The 18,744-nt window shown below is 47.4% G+C and overlaps 1 protein-coding gene across 1 annotated transcript in view; it reads right to left on the bottom strand.

Annotated features, from left to right (window-relative positions):
• Positions 1-1,138: 1,138 nt before the first annotated feature.
• The window catches only part of MTFR2 (mitochondrial fission regulator 2), a 187,643-nt gene continuing 170,037 nt past the window's right edge, over positions 1,139-18,744 (bottom strand). The window contains exon 8 of the mRNA XM_078647015.1: positions 1,139-1,866. Coding sequence (XP_078503141.1) covers positions 1,765-1,866 — 102 coding nt within the window. The 3' untranslated portion in view covers positions 1,139-1,764. The remainder of the gene's footprint in view (positions 1,867-18,744) is intronic.

Raw genomic sequence — 18,744 nt, 5'->3', positions numbered from 1 at the left:
TCCATAGTCTTTCAGTGCAACTTCCGCGGATGCCAAGTTAAGGACTGACAAAAAGTTCACTTTCGACCTTGGCCATGTCCGACAGAATGATGTCAGCTCATCAGTTTTTGCTTTGTGAATGCAGCTTCAATAAACGTTTTAATTCAGAATGGGCGTCTCGTGACTTTCTGCAGAAATTCAGATCAGCTTTTATTTTGCGGCTCAAATAGCTAGGCCTCAAAAGCAGGCAACTTATGATTTCTAGTATAAAACAAACACAAGAAAAGTATTAATGTAAGAAATAAAGTATATTCTGTATCCACCCCATGGTTTACTAAATAATTAACCCACCCGATTAATCAAAATGTTACCTAGCCATTGCAAACAAATAAAGCAGCGTTTATATTTACCAGTCTCCGTTTTTCAATGAGACCCATATGCACCTAGAATAGTAGAAATGACATCACACAGACAAGAAAAAGCAAAACAAGCACATGCTTATTTTAAGTATGCAGCAGTTAGTAATGACAAAAACGAAAACAATAAATTATTTTATTATTTTGCACGAACAAAAAGATGCAACATTTATGCACGTTTATGAGCACACATGTTAGTCCCCCCACGTGTAAAGTTTAATCTAGGTTGTATTAGCACGACATATCACAAATCATTAATAATTTTATTCATGTTATGGAAATGTGACTTTGCGAGTTTAAACAAAATTTTGTTTTCTATCTCGCTCCATCACCTCATGGAAAGAGTTGCTGATTTATCCAAGGGCGCTCCTCCGGATTCTGTGGCCAGTCGGCTGTTCGTCAACAGCACCTAAATTGGTCTTCCAGTAACACTCTGCCAGGTATGGTGCGTGGCTACCAAGGGAAGTCACACTAAATCTGTGCCCCCCTAGTCTTGCTCACATTGGTGTTTCTATAGTCATGGCCTGAAGATCAAAGGGTCCAAAAGGACTCCTCCACAAGGTTTGGCTTAGTTATTCCTGGATCATCAGAAAAGAGTGATCTCCTGTGTGCACAGTGAAGGGTCTCACTACGGGGCACTGACTACAAGACTTAAAGCCCATTAAACCACTGGTGTGTCTGATTTCGTGGTGTTTTAATCTTACGAGTGTAAACCCAAAATGAAAGGCGAAGCTGACCACAAATAATAGAAATAGTTAAATGGTAGTTTTATTTTAAAAGCAATATGTACAAAACCTTGTTAAACACAATAAAAATGTCAAGGTCTACGCGATAAAAATAAAAAAAACATCAGGATAGGCGTGTGCAAGTCGCAGAACCTGTGACGTTAATAGCCACTAAACCGAAATCACTTTGCAGAAAAGCAGTAGATCAGAGAACAAACATCAAGCACTCGAGAACACATCAGAAAGAAGCAATGTATTTTACTTGAAAAGCGTTCTTGCAAGCACCTCAACACTCGCACCCGCAAGTCACACCTGTCCACTTTAAATTAAAACTTAAAATAGGTTTTCAGTGCCCTCCTCAATACGCACTCTGCCCTCTAGAAGAAGGCTGTATCGCCCTGTGCATTCCAGAAGAAAAAAAACCGGGCGAAGGATTTACAGACAACAGGTAATGGGCACAACGGCATTACACAGACATTCAAAAGCATCCGCCACAGTAAACTGTAGGGGGGACATTCAAATACAAGTGAAAGTTAATTTAAAAATAAGCAGCATTTCTACGGGCCTCGAGCCAATCCAGTGCAGTGCGAGCTTCACGTTTAGCTGCCTTATAAGAAACCTTTTTCTTCCACTCATCTCCTCATTTAAACATGCGCGGGAACCTTCACGCGCACCGCATTAGCCGCTTGATTAGCTCCGACGAGGGACGGCCGCTTTCCAATCGGCTTTAATAAATGGCGTCCGAACTAAACATGAAAAACAAAGGGATTTGTTAATATCAGGCAGGAAATGCAAAAACAAAAGTTCAGAATAAATAGGTAAAAGGAAGGAAGATTCTTCCTCTGGTCATTTCATTTTTATTTAAATGTTAATTGTTTAATTGAAAGCCGTTCAAACCCAAAATGCTTCTATTCAATTGCCTTTTAATGATTATAGAATATTTAAACCAATTTAGTCATATTCTAACATTGCACTGCACTCCCTGGTATTCATAAATTTATGTATCATCTGCAATCGATAGTTTCTATTTGAAACAATGAGGTAATGGTTAAACATTCTTAACCCTAACATATTCTTAACCCGAACAATAAACAAGCATTTGCAATGCAATAGGTCTCACATTTGCGAGAGTTTGAGCAATATTGGCACTGTAAATTTTTTATGCGTTTGTACAGCTAGAGGCACTCTTGTGGTCTGACACCCTGTGATGACCTTTGCCTACCATTATTTTAATTGACTTTGGTATGTTATTTTATCCTAGCCTGAATGTACAACGGTCTGCATATGCCTTGTTTCTCTTAAAGGTTTCTTTCTTGTAACATTGCAGTCTTTCAGTAGGAGCTGTCATAGAGTAGAACAGCCTTGCCAAGAACAGAACGTGTGGAATGTGCATTTGAAAGCATGAGAGAAGTGAGGTGTGGAATGTAATTTTTGGTCTCAAAGTGCAGCGCTATGAGAAGTGGTGCACAAATGTGCATTGTGCTGTACATTGAGAGATGAAGTATGTGATGTTTTAAGCAGTGGTGCACAAATGTGCATTGTGTTGTACATTGGTAGTATTATTAGGGTCTTACTATTGGCTTTGGCATGGCCACATGCCATCCTGAATTCTGACTGCCTGGCTTGAGCGTTATCTGCATGCACAGCCACACTTGCTATTGGCTATTACATGGCCACATGTCATCCTGAATTCTGACTCTGCCTGGCTTGAGCTTTATCTGCGTGCACAGCCACACTTGCGAGTTGTTTGGGTTAATCACGTTCAAGGATTGTTTTGTGAGAGATTGTTTAATGTACCCTGGAAGGCTTTCGTGAGCTTTGTCAATATACAGACTGGAACATGTGCGAATGTAGAGGGGACGTGGGAGCTCCTTCCTGCCATGGAGTGTTTGCTTGGAAGATGGCCAGTCCTAGTAAGATTCCTTTGGCGGGGGGAGAAAGACTCTCGAACCTTCTAGTGTGTGTTTTGAGATTATAAAGCTGAGGGCTGTAGAATTAGAAACCGGGATTTTGGAATCCGAAGGGACGGACGCGTCTACTTCGGTACAGCACGGTACCCCACGGTGTTGTTACGACGGTGTTGCTAAACTTCCGGAAGCACAGAGGGCGCTAGTGAGACAGTGACACAGTGACAGTGAGCAGCAGGAGGAGGAGAGCTGTGCGGCAAGCAGGAACACCACCGCTGCCGGGATCCAAGAACCGAACTGAAAGCTGAGCCGGATTTCGGACTTGCCGCCGCCCCCCCAGCCGCCGCTACAGCCTACAGCCCACAGCCCACAGCAGCCCGGCGGCGAGGAGAAACGTGGAGATAGCGGGATGCGGAATGCAGGGATGCAGTAAGCGGTAAGCGGAAACCTGCACCTTCACCTCCACTGTACCGCAGTGTGCACCGCACCGCACCGCCACAATTCATCGCTATCACCGCGCTAATTGCCACATTCCCTAGCCCCCCACCGGCGTCAAGCGAGAGACAGCCAGCGGGCGCCGTGGGTGCAAACAGCAGCCAAACAACAAGCGTCAACAAGTCAAGCAACTGGACGCTACTGAAGCAGCAAGTAAGCGGTGAGCAGTTCAGCCGCCTACCAACTTAAAGCGGTCAAGGCAAAAAAATCGGCGCGAGGCGTGAGGCTTCTTCTTGTAAGCCGGCAGACCCCACAGAAAAGCGGGAGGCAAGAAGCAAGAGGCACCGCCAGAAAAGCAGTGCAGCCCCCCCCACCGCCTGTACCCTCCCGCCCTCCTCCCCGGGCTGAGCCGCTGAGCGGACTTTGCCCAGGTTCTCGCTTGGGACCCGGGTGTAGGGGGATAGCCGGGAGAATCAGGGGGGAGTGCAGCTGAGGGTCAGGACCGCCCCCAGAGGCCAGGCACAGGACGGACTCGACGGACTCACAAGTCCTCACAACTCCTCCTAACCCCCCCACAGGGCCAGGAGGCCAGCGCCCCCCGCATTGACGGGGGCCAGGAGCGCGGCGGGAGTGCAGCACCAGGCATCCAGCAGCACCAATCAGCCCAGAGCCCAGAGCCAGAGTCAGAGTGCCAAACATCAAACGCCAAAATTACAACTTGCAACTTGTATTTGCCCACCAGTACAAGCACCGGATCTGTAGCAGTATCAGGGGGGCCAGAGCTCCTTATCCAGCAGGAGATTCCAGGAGACTCCCACAGACTCCATCCATCAGGTGGGTTTCATCAATCGAGTCGCAGTAACCCAGGAGCCGGCAAGCCACCTAAGTCAACCCTAAAATGAGGACCAGAAATTCCACTCTAACCCAACCCCAGGAGAAGCCCCGGCCACACAGCTCTGCCAAGAGACGGAAGGCGAAGCTATTTTACCCTCCAGTATTAGAGCTAGGGGGACCTTACCAAGGCCCAGGGCCCTGGGACGAGGAACACGCAGGAGCAGCGGGAGCAACTGGAGCAACCCCAACTTTTCCTGGACAGCACATCGTTCTTACCGTGGAACTGCCGGCTCCCTCCCTCCCTCCCAGCCCACCCCCCGACTGACATCATGGGGAAGCCTCCTAGCTCCCCGAACCCAAATGCGCACAAGCCCAGGCTCTGCATTAAAGAACGCTCAAACTGTTCCGCTGGGAACAGAGACATAAGAAGTTTTTTGAACCCCAAAACATCCTCCACCCCCGCCTGCCCCAGGACTTCGGACAGTTTGTTCATTAACAAAGTAACGGAGGAAGAAGAGTTGAACTCAATACTTGCAAGCCCTCGGGCAAACAGGATACCCCTCTCACCAACAATACTTACCCTCCAGAGCGGTATGCCCTCTAAACCTTCGACACTGGACATGGTGGCACTTGGGCCCACCCAACCAAACATCATAGCCCAGACTTTTCCCCCTCCAGCGGACCGCCAGCGGAGCAGCCCTCCTGCAGCCAAAGCGAATATATATGTCCCTTCAGACAGTACCCACGTCGACAAGAGAGGAGGCACAATTCCCCCCATCATACCGATGCACACAGACTTGTCCTATGACTCTCCCGCCATTAAGGAAGGTGTAACCCGTCAATTATTCGACAGGACCCCAAATCACCTACTGAACCTACCAAGATCGGGCCAGAAAATGATAAAACGGCCCCATCCCGCCCTCCGATAGCGGCCTTGCAAACACTAACCATCTATCATTAATCAGTGAAGCCCTTGTCTCAATGACAGGAGCAGCGATAATGCACGCGGACAAGCTTGATGTGCAGATTAACATTCTACAAATAGTGGCAAATCTGATCTCGGGGATAGACTCAAAACTGGACAACTTGAACGCCCTGATACGCAGAGCGCAGGACAGCACACAATTCAAGCCAGAGTCATGCAGCTGCAGTCCGATCCTGCACAGCTTAGAAAAACTCCCAAATATTATGACCACACTAATAGAGGACCTCAAGGGTGAGGCAAATAAAAAAAACTGTATGAAGAGCATGCCTTCAATTACACAGGGTCTCGCCCAGGCACACCCCACGGATAACAGCCCAGTAATCCCCTGCCCAAGTAGGTCGGAAAAGCCAGCCCCCCTGGCCTCGTCTTCTGCTGGCGGCACAAGAACAACCCTGACTAAGGTTGAAAGTCAGGTCCACCAACAAACCCTTAAGCCGTCCAGTCCAGAGTCACAAAACTTGTCAAGGAAAAACAAGAAAAAACTAAGAAAACTCAACAAGGAGAAGAAAAATAATGCATATGCCACCAGCGTTATTCACAATTGGTTACGACCTAATAAGCAGCCTCCTGACAACACCATCACAGACGAAACATCTAACCTGGCAGCCCCCATGTATACAGCAGAAGTTATAGGACCATCGACTGGAAACTCACACACATTTACCCCAGCCCAGGATCCAAGCTTGCTAGCTCCGCCCGTGGCTTCTCAATCCGATACAGCGCCAATAACACAAAAACATGCGCATGAATCGCAGGCAACCAGCCACGATGAAGCCACGCAACACACGCAGGAGCCCCGTCAAACAAGCTTTGAGAACTCAGTGCAAACCAAGTTAACAATGAGCGAAGCATCAGCCTCCAATAACTCAAAAACTATCAATGTCACCATCGGAGATTTTCAGAGCGCCCCCCACGGGCCAACATCCTTTAAGCTGGAGCAAGCCGTCAATAGGCAATGGAATAAGAACTGCTCCCCCAGCCCAATGCCCACGGAGGCACCTCAACCGACAACAGGACCAAACCAGCAGACAAACTCTAACCAGCCCGGTTTGATATTGATACCTCCAATTGAAACCCATGGTAAAATTTGGCTTAACGAGGCCAGTGCAAGTCAAGCACATGTAAAGGACCGGAAAATACTGTTATATCCAGAATACACCTCGCAAGGAAAATGGGACATCCTCAACCGAAGTAACCTCCTAACACTCTGCGCAAACCTCCCGGGATTGGAAGGTATAAAAACCAAAGACATCGAAACCATCTCTTTCCTGCCCCCGGACGTGGAAGAAAAAAATGAAACAACGGAATTAACTTTCATCAGTCCAGACCTGGCGGAGGCACTGAGGAGCCAACAACCCCTACTAGAAAGCTGGGGTATAAAGATAAAGGCAAAACCGACCCAAAAATATCCCTCAATTTTAAAAAAATCGATCCTACACTCTAAGCCGGACAATCAGGTACAGGGCATGGTTGACTCTACACTCACAAACGCTCCTTCCATCCATCGGCTAAAAATTTAGTCCGTCCTACAGGGGTGCAAAGGTAGCATAAACAACAGCTCAACCAACGGAACCCCAATTAAGATCACAACCAACCTCAGTCAAGGAAAACGATTGTGCATAACTAGGGGTCATTCAAGTAACGACTGGTCCTGGCTGTCATCTGCACTAAATTCCAGTTCCTAATACAGTTTGCCTCGCAAACTTAGCCCGAACACCTCAACATACTGTCAGCGAGCGAGAAAAAACTCTAAAGAAAAAAGAGAAACTCACCGAGAGTCTAAAAATATTAACGTGGAACGTCTCAGGCCTCAAAAAGCTGCTACTAAGCCCAGCTGCGGTGAAATTCTTGGAGGAAGCAGACATTATATGCACACAGGAAACCTGGCTGACCCAACCACTCTCGCTAAGAGGATATGCAGAATACAGTAAAGCGGCTAAAAAGACCAACATATTCGGAAGACCTTCAGGGGGGAATTGCGTCTACATAAAACACGCCTTGAACATAGAATTCCTGGAATTGCATAATCAACCAGACACCCTACAGGCGGGCATTCTGAAATTCCCCCACTCCATCAACGGAATTCCACCAATACTACTAATCAACATCTACCATAACTCGCAGGAGAACACATCTAACTCGCTCACACTCGCAAATCAATTAGAAACTTTACTGCTAGGCCATCCATCATTAGATTGCATTATCCTCGGTGACTTTAACATCCATAACATAGGGGTTTCTACTGAGCAAAATCAACATCGCGGGGGGACCGAAGCACTGAATGAACTCTTAAAATCTTACAAACTGGCGACGGCTCACACACTGCTCTTAAAGAATACCCAGGGAGCCTTGATCAGTCACACGTACAACAACCAAACGACGATCGATTACATCATCTTAAGCGATAAACTGCAAGACAAAATGACAAACTTCACGGTTCACCAACGCAATGACAGTGATCACGCAGCCCTAACAATTACCATGAACTTATTAGTGCAATCACGATATAAGCCCACATGCGTGGGGGCATCGGACGGCCAAGAATTAATAAAGCTGCCCAGAAGAATAAAATGGGGACAGGTAGCCACAGCAACCTTTAACAACTGGGCAAACACGTGGGCAGGCTGGCCCCCGCGCAAACACAACCAGGAGACAATAGCTACATGGGATGGAATCACCTCGACCCTAGCGGCAGAACTTAGGGGAGGTGGGGACAAACCAAGGGCAATCCACTGGTACCCTCCGACGGCCTTCAGATTCAACGCAGAATTACTAACGCGTGTGTGACCCCTGAGGCTTGAGCCGGGGGCTGTGACCGTATTTTAACTGTGTGCTTTTAAATTGATTTGCGCCTGATTCTATTATTATTTCATTTTTAAACCCACCTAACCTCACGATCTTCCAGCACTTGTCCCCACTCCCAGTGCAGCCGAGTCAGCGCTGACGCTGTGGGAAGCTGGGTCTAGGAGGCCATATTGGGGGGAATTAGGGTTGGCGTTCGAGTTGTTGCTCGCCTCCCGCCCGCCCACCTACATAAGCAGCAGTGTAACGCGAGCGCGCTGATTACTAACGCGTGTGTGACCCCTGAGGCTTGAGCCGGGGGCTGTGACCGTATTTTAACTGTGTGCTTTTAAATTGATTTGCGCCTGATTCTATTATTATTTCATTTTTAAACCCACCTAACCTCACGATCTTCCAGCACTTGTCCCCACTCCCAGTGCAGCCGAGTCAGCGCTGACGCTGTGGGAAGCTGGGTCTAGGAGGCCATATTGGGGGGAATTAGGGTTGGCGTTCGAGTTGTTGCTCGCCTCCCGCCCGCCCACCTACATAAGCAGCAGTGTAACGCGAGCGCGCTGATTACTAACGCGTGTGTGACCCCTGAGGCTTGAGCCGGGGGCTGTGACCGTATTTTAACTGTGTGCTTTTAAATTGATTTGCGCCTGATTCTATTATTATTTCATTTTTAAACCCACCTAACCTCACGATCTTCCAGCACTTGTCCCCACTCCCAGTGCAGCCGAGTCAGCGCTGACGCTGTGGGAAGCTGGGTCTAGGAGGCCATATTGGGGGGAATTAGGGTTGGCGTTCGAGTTGTTGCTCGCCTCCCGCCCGCCCACCTACATAAGCAGCAGTGTAACGCGAGCGCGCTGATTACTAACGCGTGTGTGACCCCTGAGGCTTGAGCCGGGGGCTGTGACCGTATTTTAACTGTGTGCTTTTAAATTGATTTGCGCCTGATTCTATTATTATTTCATTTTTAAACCCACCTAACCTCACGATCTTCCAGCACTTGTCCCCACTCCCAGTGCAGCCGAGTCAGCGCTGACGCTGTGGGAAGCTGGGTCTAGGAGGCCATATTGGGGGGAATTAGGGTTGGCGTTCGAGTTGTTGCTCGCCTCCCGCCCGCCCACCTACATAAGCAGCAGTGGAACGCGAGCGCGCTGATTACTAACGCGTGTGTGACCCCTGAGGCTTGAGCCGGGGGCTGTGACCGTATTTTAACTGTGTGCTTTTAAATTGATTTGCGCCTGATTCTATTATTATTTCATTTTTAAACCCACCTAACCTCACGATCTTCCAGCACTTGTCCCCACTCCCAGTGCAGCCGAGTCAGCGCTGACGCTGTGGGAAGCTGGGTCTAGGAGGCCATATTGGGGGGAATTAGGGTTGGCGTTCGAGTTGTTGCTCGCCTCCCGCCCGCCCACCTACATAAGCAGCAGTGTAACGCGAGCGCGCTGATTACTAACGCGTGTGTGACCCCTGAGGCTTGAGCCGGGGGCTGTGACCGTATTTTAACTGTGTGCTTTTAAATTGATTTGCGCCTGATTCTATTATTATTTCATTTTTAAACCCACCTAACCTCACGATCTTCCAGCACTTGTCCCCACTCCCAGTGCAGCCGAGTCAGCGCTGACGCTGTGGGAAGCTGGGTCTAGGAGGCCATATTGGGGGGAATTAGGGTTGGCGTTCGAGTTGTTGCTCGCCTCACGCCCGCCTCACACTTGTATAAAAAGATGTCATCATCCCGTCCGCGCAGCGGGCGGGCGCAGCGGGCGCGCCGGCGGCGCGCCGAAGGCGCGCCAAAGGCAAGCCCGTCTGCGCCCGTCCGAGACCGGACGGGGCCAGGGGCCATGACCCCTGGTCATTTGTTGGACCCCCATATAAAATACAACTCTAATGACCTGTTAAGACTGAGACCCCTCGTAAAAACAGAGTGTGCCTACTCATATCATCCGCTAAACTTGCCTATCCAGTGCCGACACTGTCATCTCCATCTAAAAGGCTTTTTGCCCATGGAACATCTGAATTCCTTTAAAATGTTCCTTCTCAATTGCAGATCGATGCCCAAGCATCAGACTGAAATATCTATACTGCTGGAAGAGCATAACCCAGATGCGGTTTTCTTCACAGAGACTTGGCTTACCGATTCGTCGGTGCCCGATCTCGTCCAAGCACTACCTTATGGCTACCAAATAGCCAGGACAGACCGTATCTTAGGAAGGGGAGGAGGACTGGCAATAGTGTTTAAAGATACTTACACATGTCGATGCAATTCTATTTCCATTCTTGACTGTGAAAGCGTGTCGTTTAATTTGGAATTTTCACCTAATCTAAATTTTTCTGGGATCCTAGCATATCGCCCCCCTGGTACGACCAGACAGTTTCTAGACTCCGCGCCCTCAGTAATCGCAGACCTGGCTATTACATCTGCCAACTTCACGCTGTTGGGAGATCTAAACATGCATTTTGAAGATTCTGCTGATCATGCTGCCCAAGAATTGATTGCCGACCTGTCTGCTCTTCAGCTGGCCCAGCTTGTCTCCTCACCTACTCATGAGAAAGGACATTTACTAGACCCAGTATTTAGTAACTGCCCAGGTTTAGTCACAGAATCCCCTATTGCTCTCCCATGGACAGATCATCAATTGATCCGGCTAAACTGGTGCATTCCTAAACCACCTGTTCTTTTGACAGGTTTACGGGAGGCTCGAGACTGGCCGAAATTGTCAACTGACAAGTGGGCTTGTGAACTCCAAGCCACTATCCCTCTAATCACTACAGATCCTGTAGAAGCTAATGACACCTTTAATAGCTGGATCACTCAGTCACTGGACACCATTCTCCCAATAGTACAATCTCGCACCAAAAGGTCTAGGATGTCAGCACCTTGGTATACTACAGAGCTTAGGGAGATCAAACGCTTGTGTAAAAAGCTAGAGAGGAAATGGCGTCTGGGATACACAGACCCTGACAAAATAGCATATAGAAATTCCATCAGGAACTATAAGCTTGAGATCAAAAAAGCTCAATCCCAGCATTACACACAAAAAATTAATGATGCTAGGTCCAATTCTAGGGAAATATATAGAATTGTAAAAAATCTCACTACACTTCCCCAGTCTCCAATAAATAGTGAGGATTTACAAACTCGCTGCAATGAGCTGGCGGATTATTTCTTTAACAAAATAGATCGTATCTACTCTGCTTTCCCAGCCATGTACTCACAAAATCAGGCAGACACTGTTGGCCTCTCCAACTATGGGGCAGCAGAAAATAAATCCCCAACTTTGGAGAACTTTCCATTATTACAGCAGGATATATTAGCTAGTCTAATGACCCAGATAAAATCAGGCTCCCCCAGCGATCCGGCCCCTCCCAGATTTCTAAGGACCATTAGTCAGACCATCTTACCGATCATGCTAAGGGTACTCAATGCTTCCATCTCCACCAATATAGTTCCTCCTAAGTGGAAAGAAGCCAGGGTTAAAGCACTTGCTAAGAAACCAAATATGAGTGTAACCAATCTCAGTAATTATCGTCCAATCTCCTTGCTCCCCTGGGCCAGTAAGCTATTGGAAAAATACATCAATGGCCTCTTGACCAAATTCCTTGAGGAAAATAATCTCCTTGATCCCTCGCAGACCGGCTTCCGCCCCAAGCATGGGACGGAGTCGGCTCTTTTGGCGGTCTTGGAGGAAACTAGGGGCATTTTGGATCGAGGAGGATCGGTGGCAGTCGTCCTCCTCGATCTCAGTGCCGCTTTTGACACTGTAAATCACACCATCCTGTTGCAACGCCTCGGGGAGATTGGGATTCAAGGAGGAGCGTTGGAGTGGATCCGCTCATTCCTATCCAGCAGGCAATTTCAGGTCTTTGAGGGAGCAACCATCTCTACAAGCAAGCCTTTAGACTGTGGAGTCCCACAGGGCTCCTCATTAAGCCCGACGTTGTTTAACGTCTATATGAGACCGCTGGCTGGGGTCGTCCGTCCGTATGGTATTAAGATCGTTACCTACGCGGACGATACCCAGCTGGTAGTCTCTCTCACGCGGGCCGGAGACCCTGTGGGTACAGTGGACCTGCTCGAATGTCTGAGCAAGATTGATCGATGGATGACCATGTCTTGTCTCAAACTCAATGGAGACAAGACAGAGGTCATGATGCTGGGACATCTAGCACCATCCACGATCAATCACATCTGGCCGGCTTGCTTGGGTACCCCCCCAGTCCCCAGGGATGCCATCAAGAGCCTGGGAGTCTGGTTGGACAAGTCCCTGACGTTTAACCATCAGGCCGTTGTACTATCTGCCACCTGTTTTGGCCTGATTAGAATGCTGAAGAAGATTCTTCCATTACTCCCGTTTGAGGCCAGACAAATTGTGGTCCAGGGACTAATACTGGCCAGGTTGGATTTTGGAAATGCGCTTTACCTTGGTACCCCTGACTCCACATTGAAAAAGTTGCAGGTAATTCAGAACTGTGCTGCCCGAACTTTGCTCCAGCTCCCCCGTAGGACCTCTGTGAAGGCAGGATTGAAAAAATTACACTGGCTTCCCGTGAAAGACAGGGTCAGCTTCAAATCTCTCTGTGTTGCCCATCAATCTTTTTGGGAAACTGGGCCACTAATTAGTCGCACCTTAATCACCCCCTATCTTCCCAATAGACAACTTCGATCTACTAATGCCTTACTGGCAGTAGTGCCAAAGGTTAAGAGATCCAGAGCAGGAGGTCGCTCTTTCTCCTTGAACGCGGCCAAGTTGTGGAACAGCCTACCTTATCATCTTAGGTCCAACTCAGACCTTACTTCTTTCAGGAAAAATTTAAAAACTTTCCTGTTTAACAAATAAGTTGCTTCTCCTGTACTTGGCCCTATGGGCAACACCTGTTAGTTTTCAGCGCTGGGACGCCTCCGGGCAGCTATTCTGCGCTTTATAAAACCTATTTTCATTTCATTTCATTTCAGAAATTAAAATCAGTGCAAAGGATTTAAACAAAAAACGAAAAGCCTACAGTAAAAACCGCACAACCAAAAACAAAATCCAACTGCAAGAGGTCGCAAAGAGCCACTCCAGAAAAGTGTGGGCTGCTAAGCGTAATCACTGCGAGGCTCAGTGGCTGAAAATGTTCGATCTGTTGAGCCCTGGGAAATCACAAGAGTTCTGGAGTTACATTAGTCATCTTGGTCGAGGCACAAACCATAGAGAAAACTCCCTTGAGGCATCTGTCTGGGTCTGTCATGTAACAGCGCTTTACAAGGAAGAAGGACTAACTACCCAGCCACACAACACGACCCCACAAAAAGTGAACCCGGCCTTAATTACTAATACAACACCCCCTCCCGGAAAAGCTCTAGTGTCCAAAATACTAAATAAAATCAGAGCAAACGGCGCACCGGGCCCCAACGGTCTACCAGGCCACTTGTTTAAATCAAACATCGAATTCTGGACTGAAAACTTGACCCACCTATTTTCTGACTGCTGGCTGTCGGGGGCTGTGCCTGACTCATGGCGAGGCTCGCTCCTGCACCCAATTCATAAGAAAGGGACCAAATCAGACCCAACAAACTACCGCATGATCGCCCTGTTGGACATCGAGGGTAAAGCCTACGCAAGTGCCATCTTGAAAGACCTTACAGACTGGGCAAGCGAAGAAAACCTCCTGCCATTCTGTCAAACTGGCTTCAGACCAGGGTCCTCGACTGTAGACAACATCACAGCACTCTCTTACCTAGTCAATCAAGCACGGCGGCGCAAAAGTCTCCTTTTGTTCGCCTGCTTCATCGACTATTCTGCTGCGTTCGATGGAGTAGACCGCACCATCTTATGGAGAAAGCTGGTCCTTTGGAACATCGATCCCTCCCTGTTAAGAGCGATACAATCTCTGTACCAAAACACCTGGGTAAGAATCAAACTTTCAAACGATTCTGCAACTGACAAGATAGACACGAATCGCGGTTTAAAACAAGGGTGCGTGTTGGCGCCCCTACTGTTCAATCTATATACAGCAGATATGGAGACAGCCCTGCTGGGGGCTGCCCTAGCAACGCCTAAGATCGGGGCAACCAAAATACATTTAATGCAGTACGCGGATGACCTCGTAATTCTGGATCATACAAAAATAGGACTCCAAAAGGCACTCACCGCCCTGGCAATATATAACAACAAAAACAGGCTGGTAGCAAATCCGACTAAATCAAAAATAGTCATTTTTGGGCATTACCCCAAAAAAAAGAGCAAAATGGAGCCTCGGCCATTTAACTTTGGACAGTATTCAGAAATACATATACTTAGGGGTCTCCTTCCATCAATCGGGGTTGTGCGGTACCCATTTAAAGAAAATACAGGGTAAAGGTAAGTCCATCACCTTTGCCCTATGTAAACTACAAACCCTCATACACAGCCCATCAGCAACGGCCATCCAAAGAGTCCTCAAGGCCAAGTTAATGCCGGCCCTTAATTACGCACAACAGGCGTACCCAGGCAAACTGAAAAAGGAGCTGGAAAAAATTCATTGTGGGGCATACAAGAGACTGTACCATCTACCGAAATGTACAAGAAACACTCTAATCCGCCTGGAATTCTCCCTTAATCAACAAACTCTGGAAGAGATGGCAGCCCTAAGTAAATATTATTACCTCACAACAGCGGCACGCGATAACACACTGAAGGCCGTCCTGAAACACATTTTCATTGAACCAGGGAACCCCTGGTCAGCTACCATCGAAGCAGCCATGACGCAATTGAATCTGGCGATCGAGTCGTGGAACCCAGACCTTGTCAACTACACGACCATCAAACACGCGATAAAAAAGCAAGTGCGCGCATGCTCTCGGGACATGGACTTGGAGTCCCTCACGAAAAGAGCCTTCCATGAGTCCCTATGCTTGCCACATACCGCGCACAATCCTCGAAACCATCTCACGCAGGCCGTGGGCCTCCCAGCTCTCCACAAGATTCTGGCCTACAGACTGCACCCCCTGCCGCTCAAAGAACTATATCATCCGGAAAATGCAGGCACAGGAGCTCGGGATTGCAGACTCTGCAATTATAAACGAGAGTCATTGGCCCACTTACTATTTTGCTGCCCTGCCCTACGTGCACCCCGCACCCTCTACCTTAGGCCCATTCTTAGGGACGCCGGGACACGCACAGCTAAGGAAGCAATCCATCATCTATACACCTTGAGCATAGTAAAACAGATGGCCTCATTTGGAAAATGTATACAACAGACTCGGCTCGTGGTGATAGCTGCCAAGGCCACGCAGGAATAGAGACTTCGTCGCGGGACACCTGGTGGCCCTCACAGGTCCCCGACCGCGTGTGTCCTTATGAACTTTGGGAACTTCTCACAAACGCTTGTCTACAGAAATTTTGTGGTTTTAACTTTTGTAATTTTATACCTTGGTCTTAATGTAATGGTTTTAAGTAACCACACAATAAAGTTATTCATTCATTCATTCATACTTCGGTACAGCAGAACTCTAGTTGCTGAGGCTCTTATCCCGGCTATTTTTAATCCCCCCGGTCAGGAGTGGGCTAAAATGCAGTGTTTCCACCAGGTGAATGTTGAGTTTTGATTATTGCCATTGTGATGTGTGGCTAGTGGCTTTGATCATTTGAGGGGTTTTCTTTGTGATGTGTAAATGAGTCAGAGTGCACATCTAAAGTGATAATTTGATGTATCTAGTGTATATATCTCTTGCAGGACGTCCCATATTTTATTTACTTGAGTGTTATCTCATATTATTTGCTGCTTGTTTATTCATGGTATTATTTATGCATTTAACTGTTGCATTTACCAGATCGTGTATATATATATATATATATATATATATATATATATATATATATATATATATATATATATATATATATATATATATATATATATATATTCCTGTACGTCACTCCATTCTCCTCAGGAGCATCACATGAGGCACACACAAGGAGGTAGTTTCAATTATTTATTCCGCAAACAAATGTCCCGACTGACACGTTTCGGCTTCACGCCTTTGTCAATGTCCAAAAAAATATATATATATAAATATATATCCATCCAAACAGGTTGCCCCATGTGAAGACGCCACTAGCCAGGGAGTATAAACACCTTTAATTGCAGACTTCAGCTTTACAGGGTAACAGTCTCCCACCAAATTTCATCAGCAGCCCAACGCGTTTCAAGCACTCCTGTGCTCTTGTTCACGGGCGAAATGGAGAAGGGAAACAGCAGTCCTTCAATAGGGAACACCTGATAACTCCACCAAGTCCCGCCCCAGTGGGCGTATGCATGCAAAGCATGCTGGTACTTGGAGTTTCCCTTGAGTTTAACCCTCGTGGGTGCCGCCGCCTCTCTCCCAGTAATCCAAAATAAAAACCCCAGTGGGTTCAGAGGGAGCTGAAACACACCGCCATGCTGACTTGTAAAATGTCTAACAACACGGCTGTCCCTGGTTCCAACGTGTTTGATTTTGCAAACACAGGCTCTGCACCTCGCAGCAGGGCGTCTTCGCGACCGAGCCAGCCGCCACAAAATCCATCCAAACAGGTTGCCCCATGTGAAGGGCCACTAGCCAGGGAGTATAAACACCTTTAATTGCAGACTTCAGCTTTACAGGGTCACAGTCTCCCACCAAATTTCATCAGCAGCCCAACGCGTTTCAAGCACTCCTGTGCTCTTGTTCACGGGCGAAATGGAGAAGGGAAACAGCAGTCCTTCAATAGGGAACACCTGATAACTCCACCAAGTCCCGCCCCAGTGGGCGTATGCATGCAAAGCATGCTGGTACTTGGAGTTCCCCTTGAGTTTAACCCTCGTGGGTGCCGCCGCCTCTCTCCCAGTAATCCAAAATAAAAACCCCAGTGGGTTCAGAGGGAGCGCTTTACTTTACTCCACTTGGTTAATACTTGGTTCAAATTGTAAGAACTGTTGAGTGGCCCCACTGTGGGAAGAGGGCCAGCGGACTACAAGGCACAGACGGCTTTGCGATGTAGCCACGCCCACTGTGGCAAGTGCCAGTGATTATATGAGCAGACGCGGCCAGAAACTGCTCTTCCAGCCCTTCGTGAACAATGCCTCTGAAGAAAGGATTATTTCCTGAAACGCGTCAGGCTTTACATGTTCAAAGATTGCTCTTAAAGCTGTCAAGGAGCGAGCAGTGAAATGGATGCAAATAAACGTGCTGATCTGAAATTCGTGTGGCTTTGCTTCAAATTGGGGCTTCCTGTTTAGATTTTGATGGATATCGGCGGCTTTCCCAGTCGAGAAGCGAGGCCCACCTTATGAAGGGTTCGTGCAGGCTCTGAGAAGGGGCTTGCAAAGACGGAACAAAGACAAGAGCAGCTCCAATGCAGGTGGTGCTGCCTTGAGCACGAATTCACTGCTGCAAAGAGCATTCTGAGGGCTTACAGCGCTTTACTTTACTCCACTTGGTGAATACTTGGTTCAAATTGTAAGGACTGTTGAGTGGCCCCACTGTGGGAAGAGGGCCAGCGGACTACAAGGCACAGAAGGCTTTGCGATGTAGCCACGCCCACTGTGGCAGGTGCCAGTGATTATATGAGCAGACGCGGCCAGAAACTGCTCTTCCAGCCCTTCGTGAACAATGCCTCTGAAGAAAGGATTATTTCCTGAAACGCGTCAGGCTTTACATGTTCAAAGATTGCTCTGAAAGCTGTCAAGGAGCGAGCAGTGAAATGGATGCAAATAAACGTGCTGATCTGAACTTCGTGTGGCTTTGCTTCAAATTGGGGCTTCCTGTTTAGATTTTGATATATATATATATATATATATATATATATATATATATTATCCACCAAATCGTTCACTCGGAAGTGCACTCTTTGCAGGGCTGGTGCTGGACAGTAGGGATGAACGTCCCCCTACTATAAATTATCCACCAAAAGAAATTATGTCCGCACTCGCTCAATTCGATAAATTGGGTTTATTTAAACAGAGACTTCAATACAGCCCCCTTCACCAAGTGCTTATCTGTCTAGCAAATCCATTGGTCATAGTGTGGGGTGAAAAATAGAGGCACTGTGGGCGGAGAATCAGAGGACAGGAATAACCTAATGACTGGATCAGTGGGCGGAGTCAGACGTGCGGCCAGAATGCACAAAACATCCCAATTTTTAGTATTTGTTTGGCATTTCCCTGACCAGTTACAGCTTATTATGTTATTTAATTCAACCAATGGATACACATGATTATTTAAGATTTAATATGAGTTATTGACATTGGAAACATATCCTACTTTGTGAATGTGTTTTAATCACAGAATGTCCCAAATACGATTAAAAGTGGAAGCACAAGCCATTTGAACTGCTGTTGTGGAAAAAAAAGAGGAGAAGTGCTGACAACAGAAACACCATGGCTCGGAGACGAACATGAATAGCAAAATATCCTAGTTTGCAAATGTTCTCTATATAATTATGGCTCTGTCATATTTGACACATAAAATTGTCAGTTCATTAGTTAACGCAACATCCGCTACACAATCTGTTTGTAGCTCAAACGGATCAAAAGTTTTAAAAGCATCTGACTTGTGTTTCTGAGAAGGGGACAGCCCTTCGCAAAGGTGGACTGATTACCTTTATCACTGCTGTATTTGCATGTTACACTAGTACTAATAAGGGAAGATCTTTCCAGAGACTATTATTTTGACATTTTACACATGCTAACAA

The sequence above is a fragment of the Lissotriton helveticus genome, chromosome 6 (genome assembly GCF_964261635.1).
Source record: "Lissotriton helveticus chromosome 6, aLisHel1.1, whole genome shotgun sequence".
Lineage (NCBI taxonomy): Eukaryota > Metazoa > Chordata > Amphibia > Caudata > Salamandridae > Lissotriton > Lissotriton helveticus.
The sequence above is the reverse complement of the archived record's forward strand: the minus strand, read 5'-3'. Positions and strand labels throughout refer to the sequence as shown.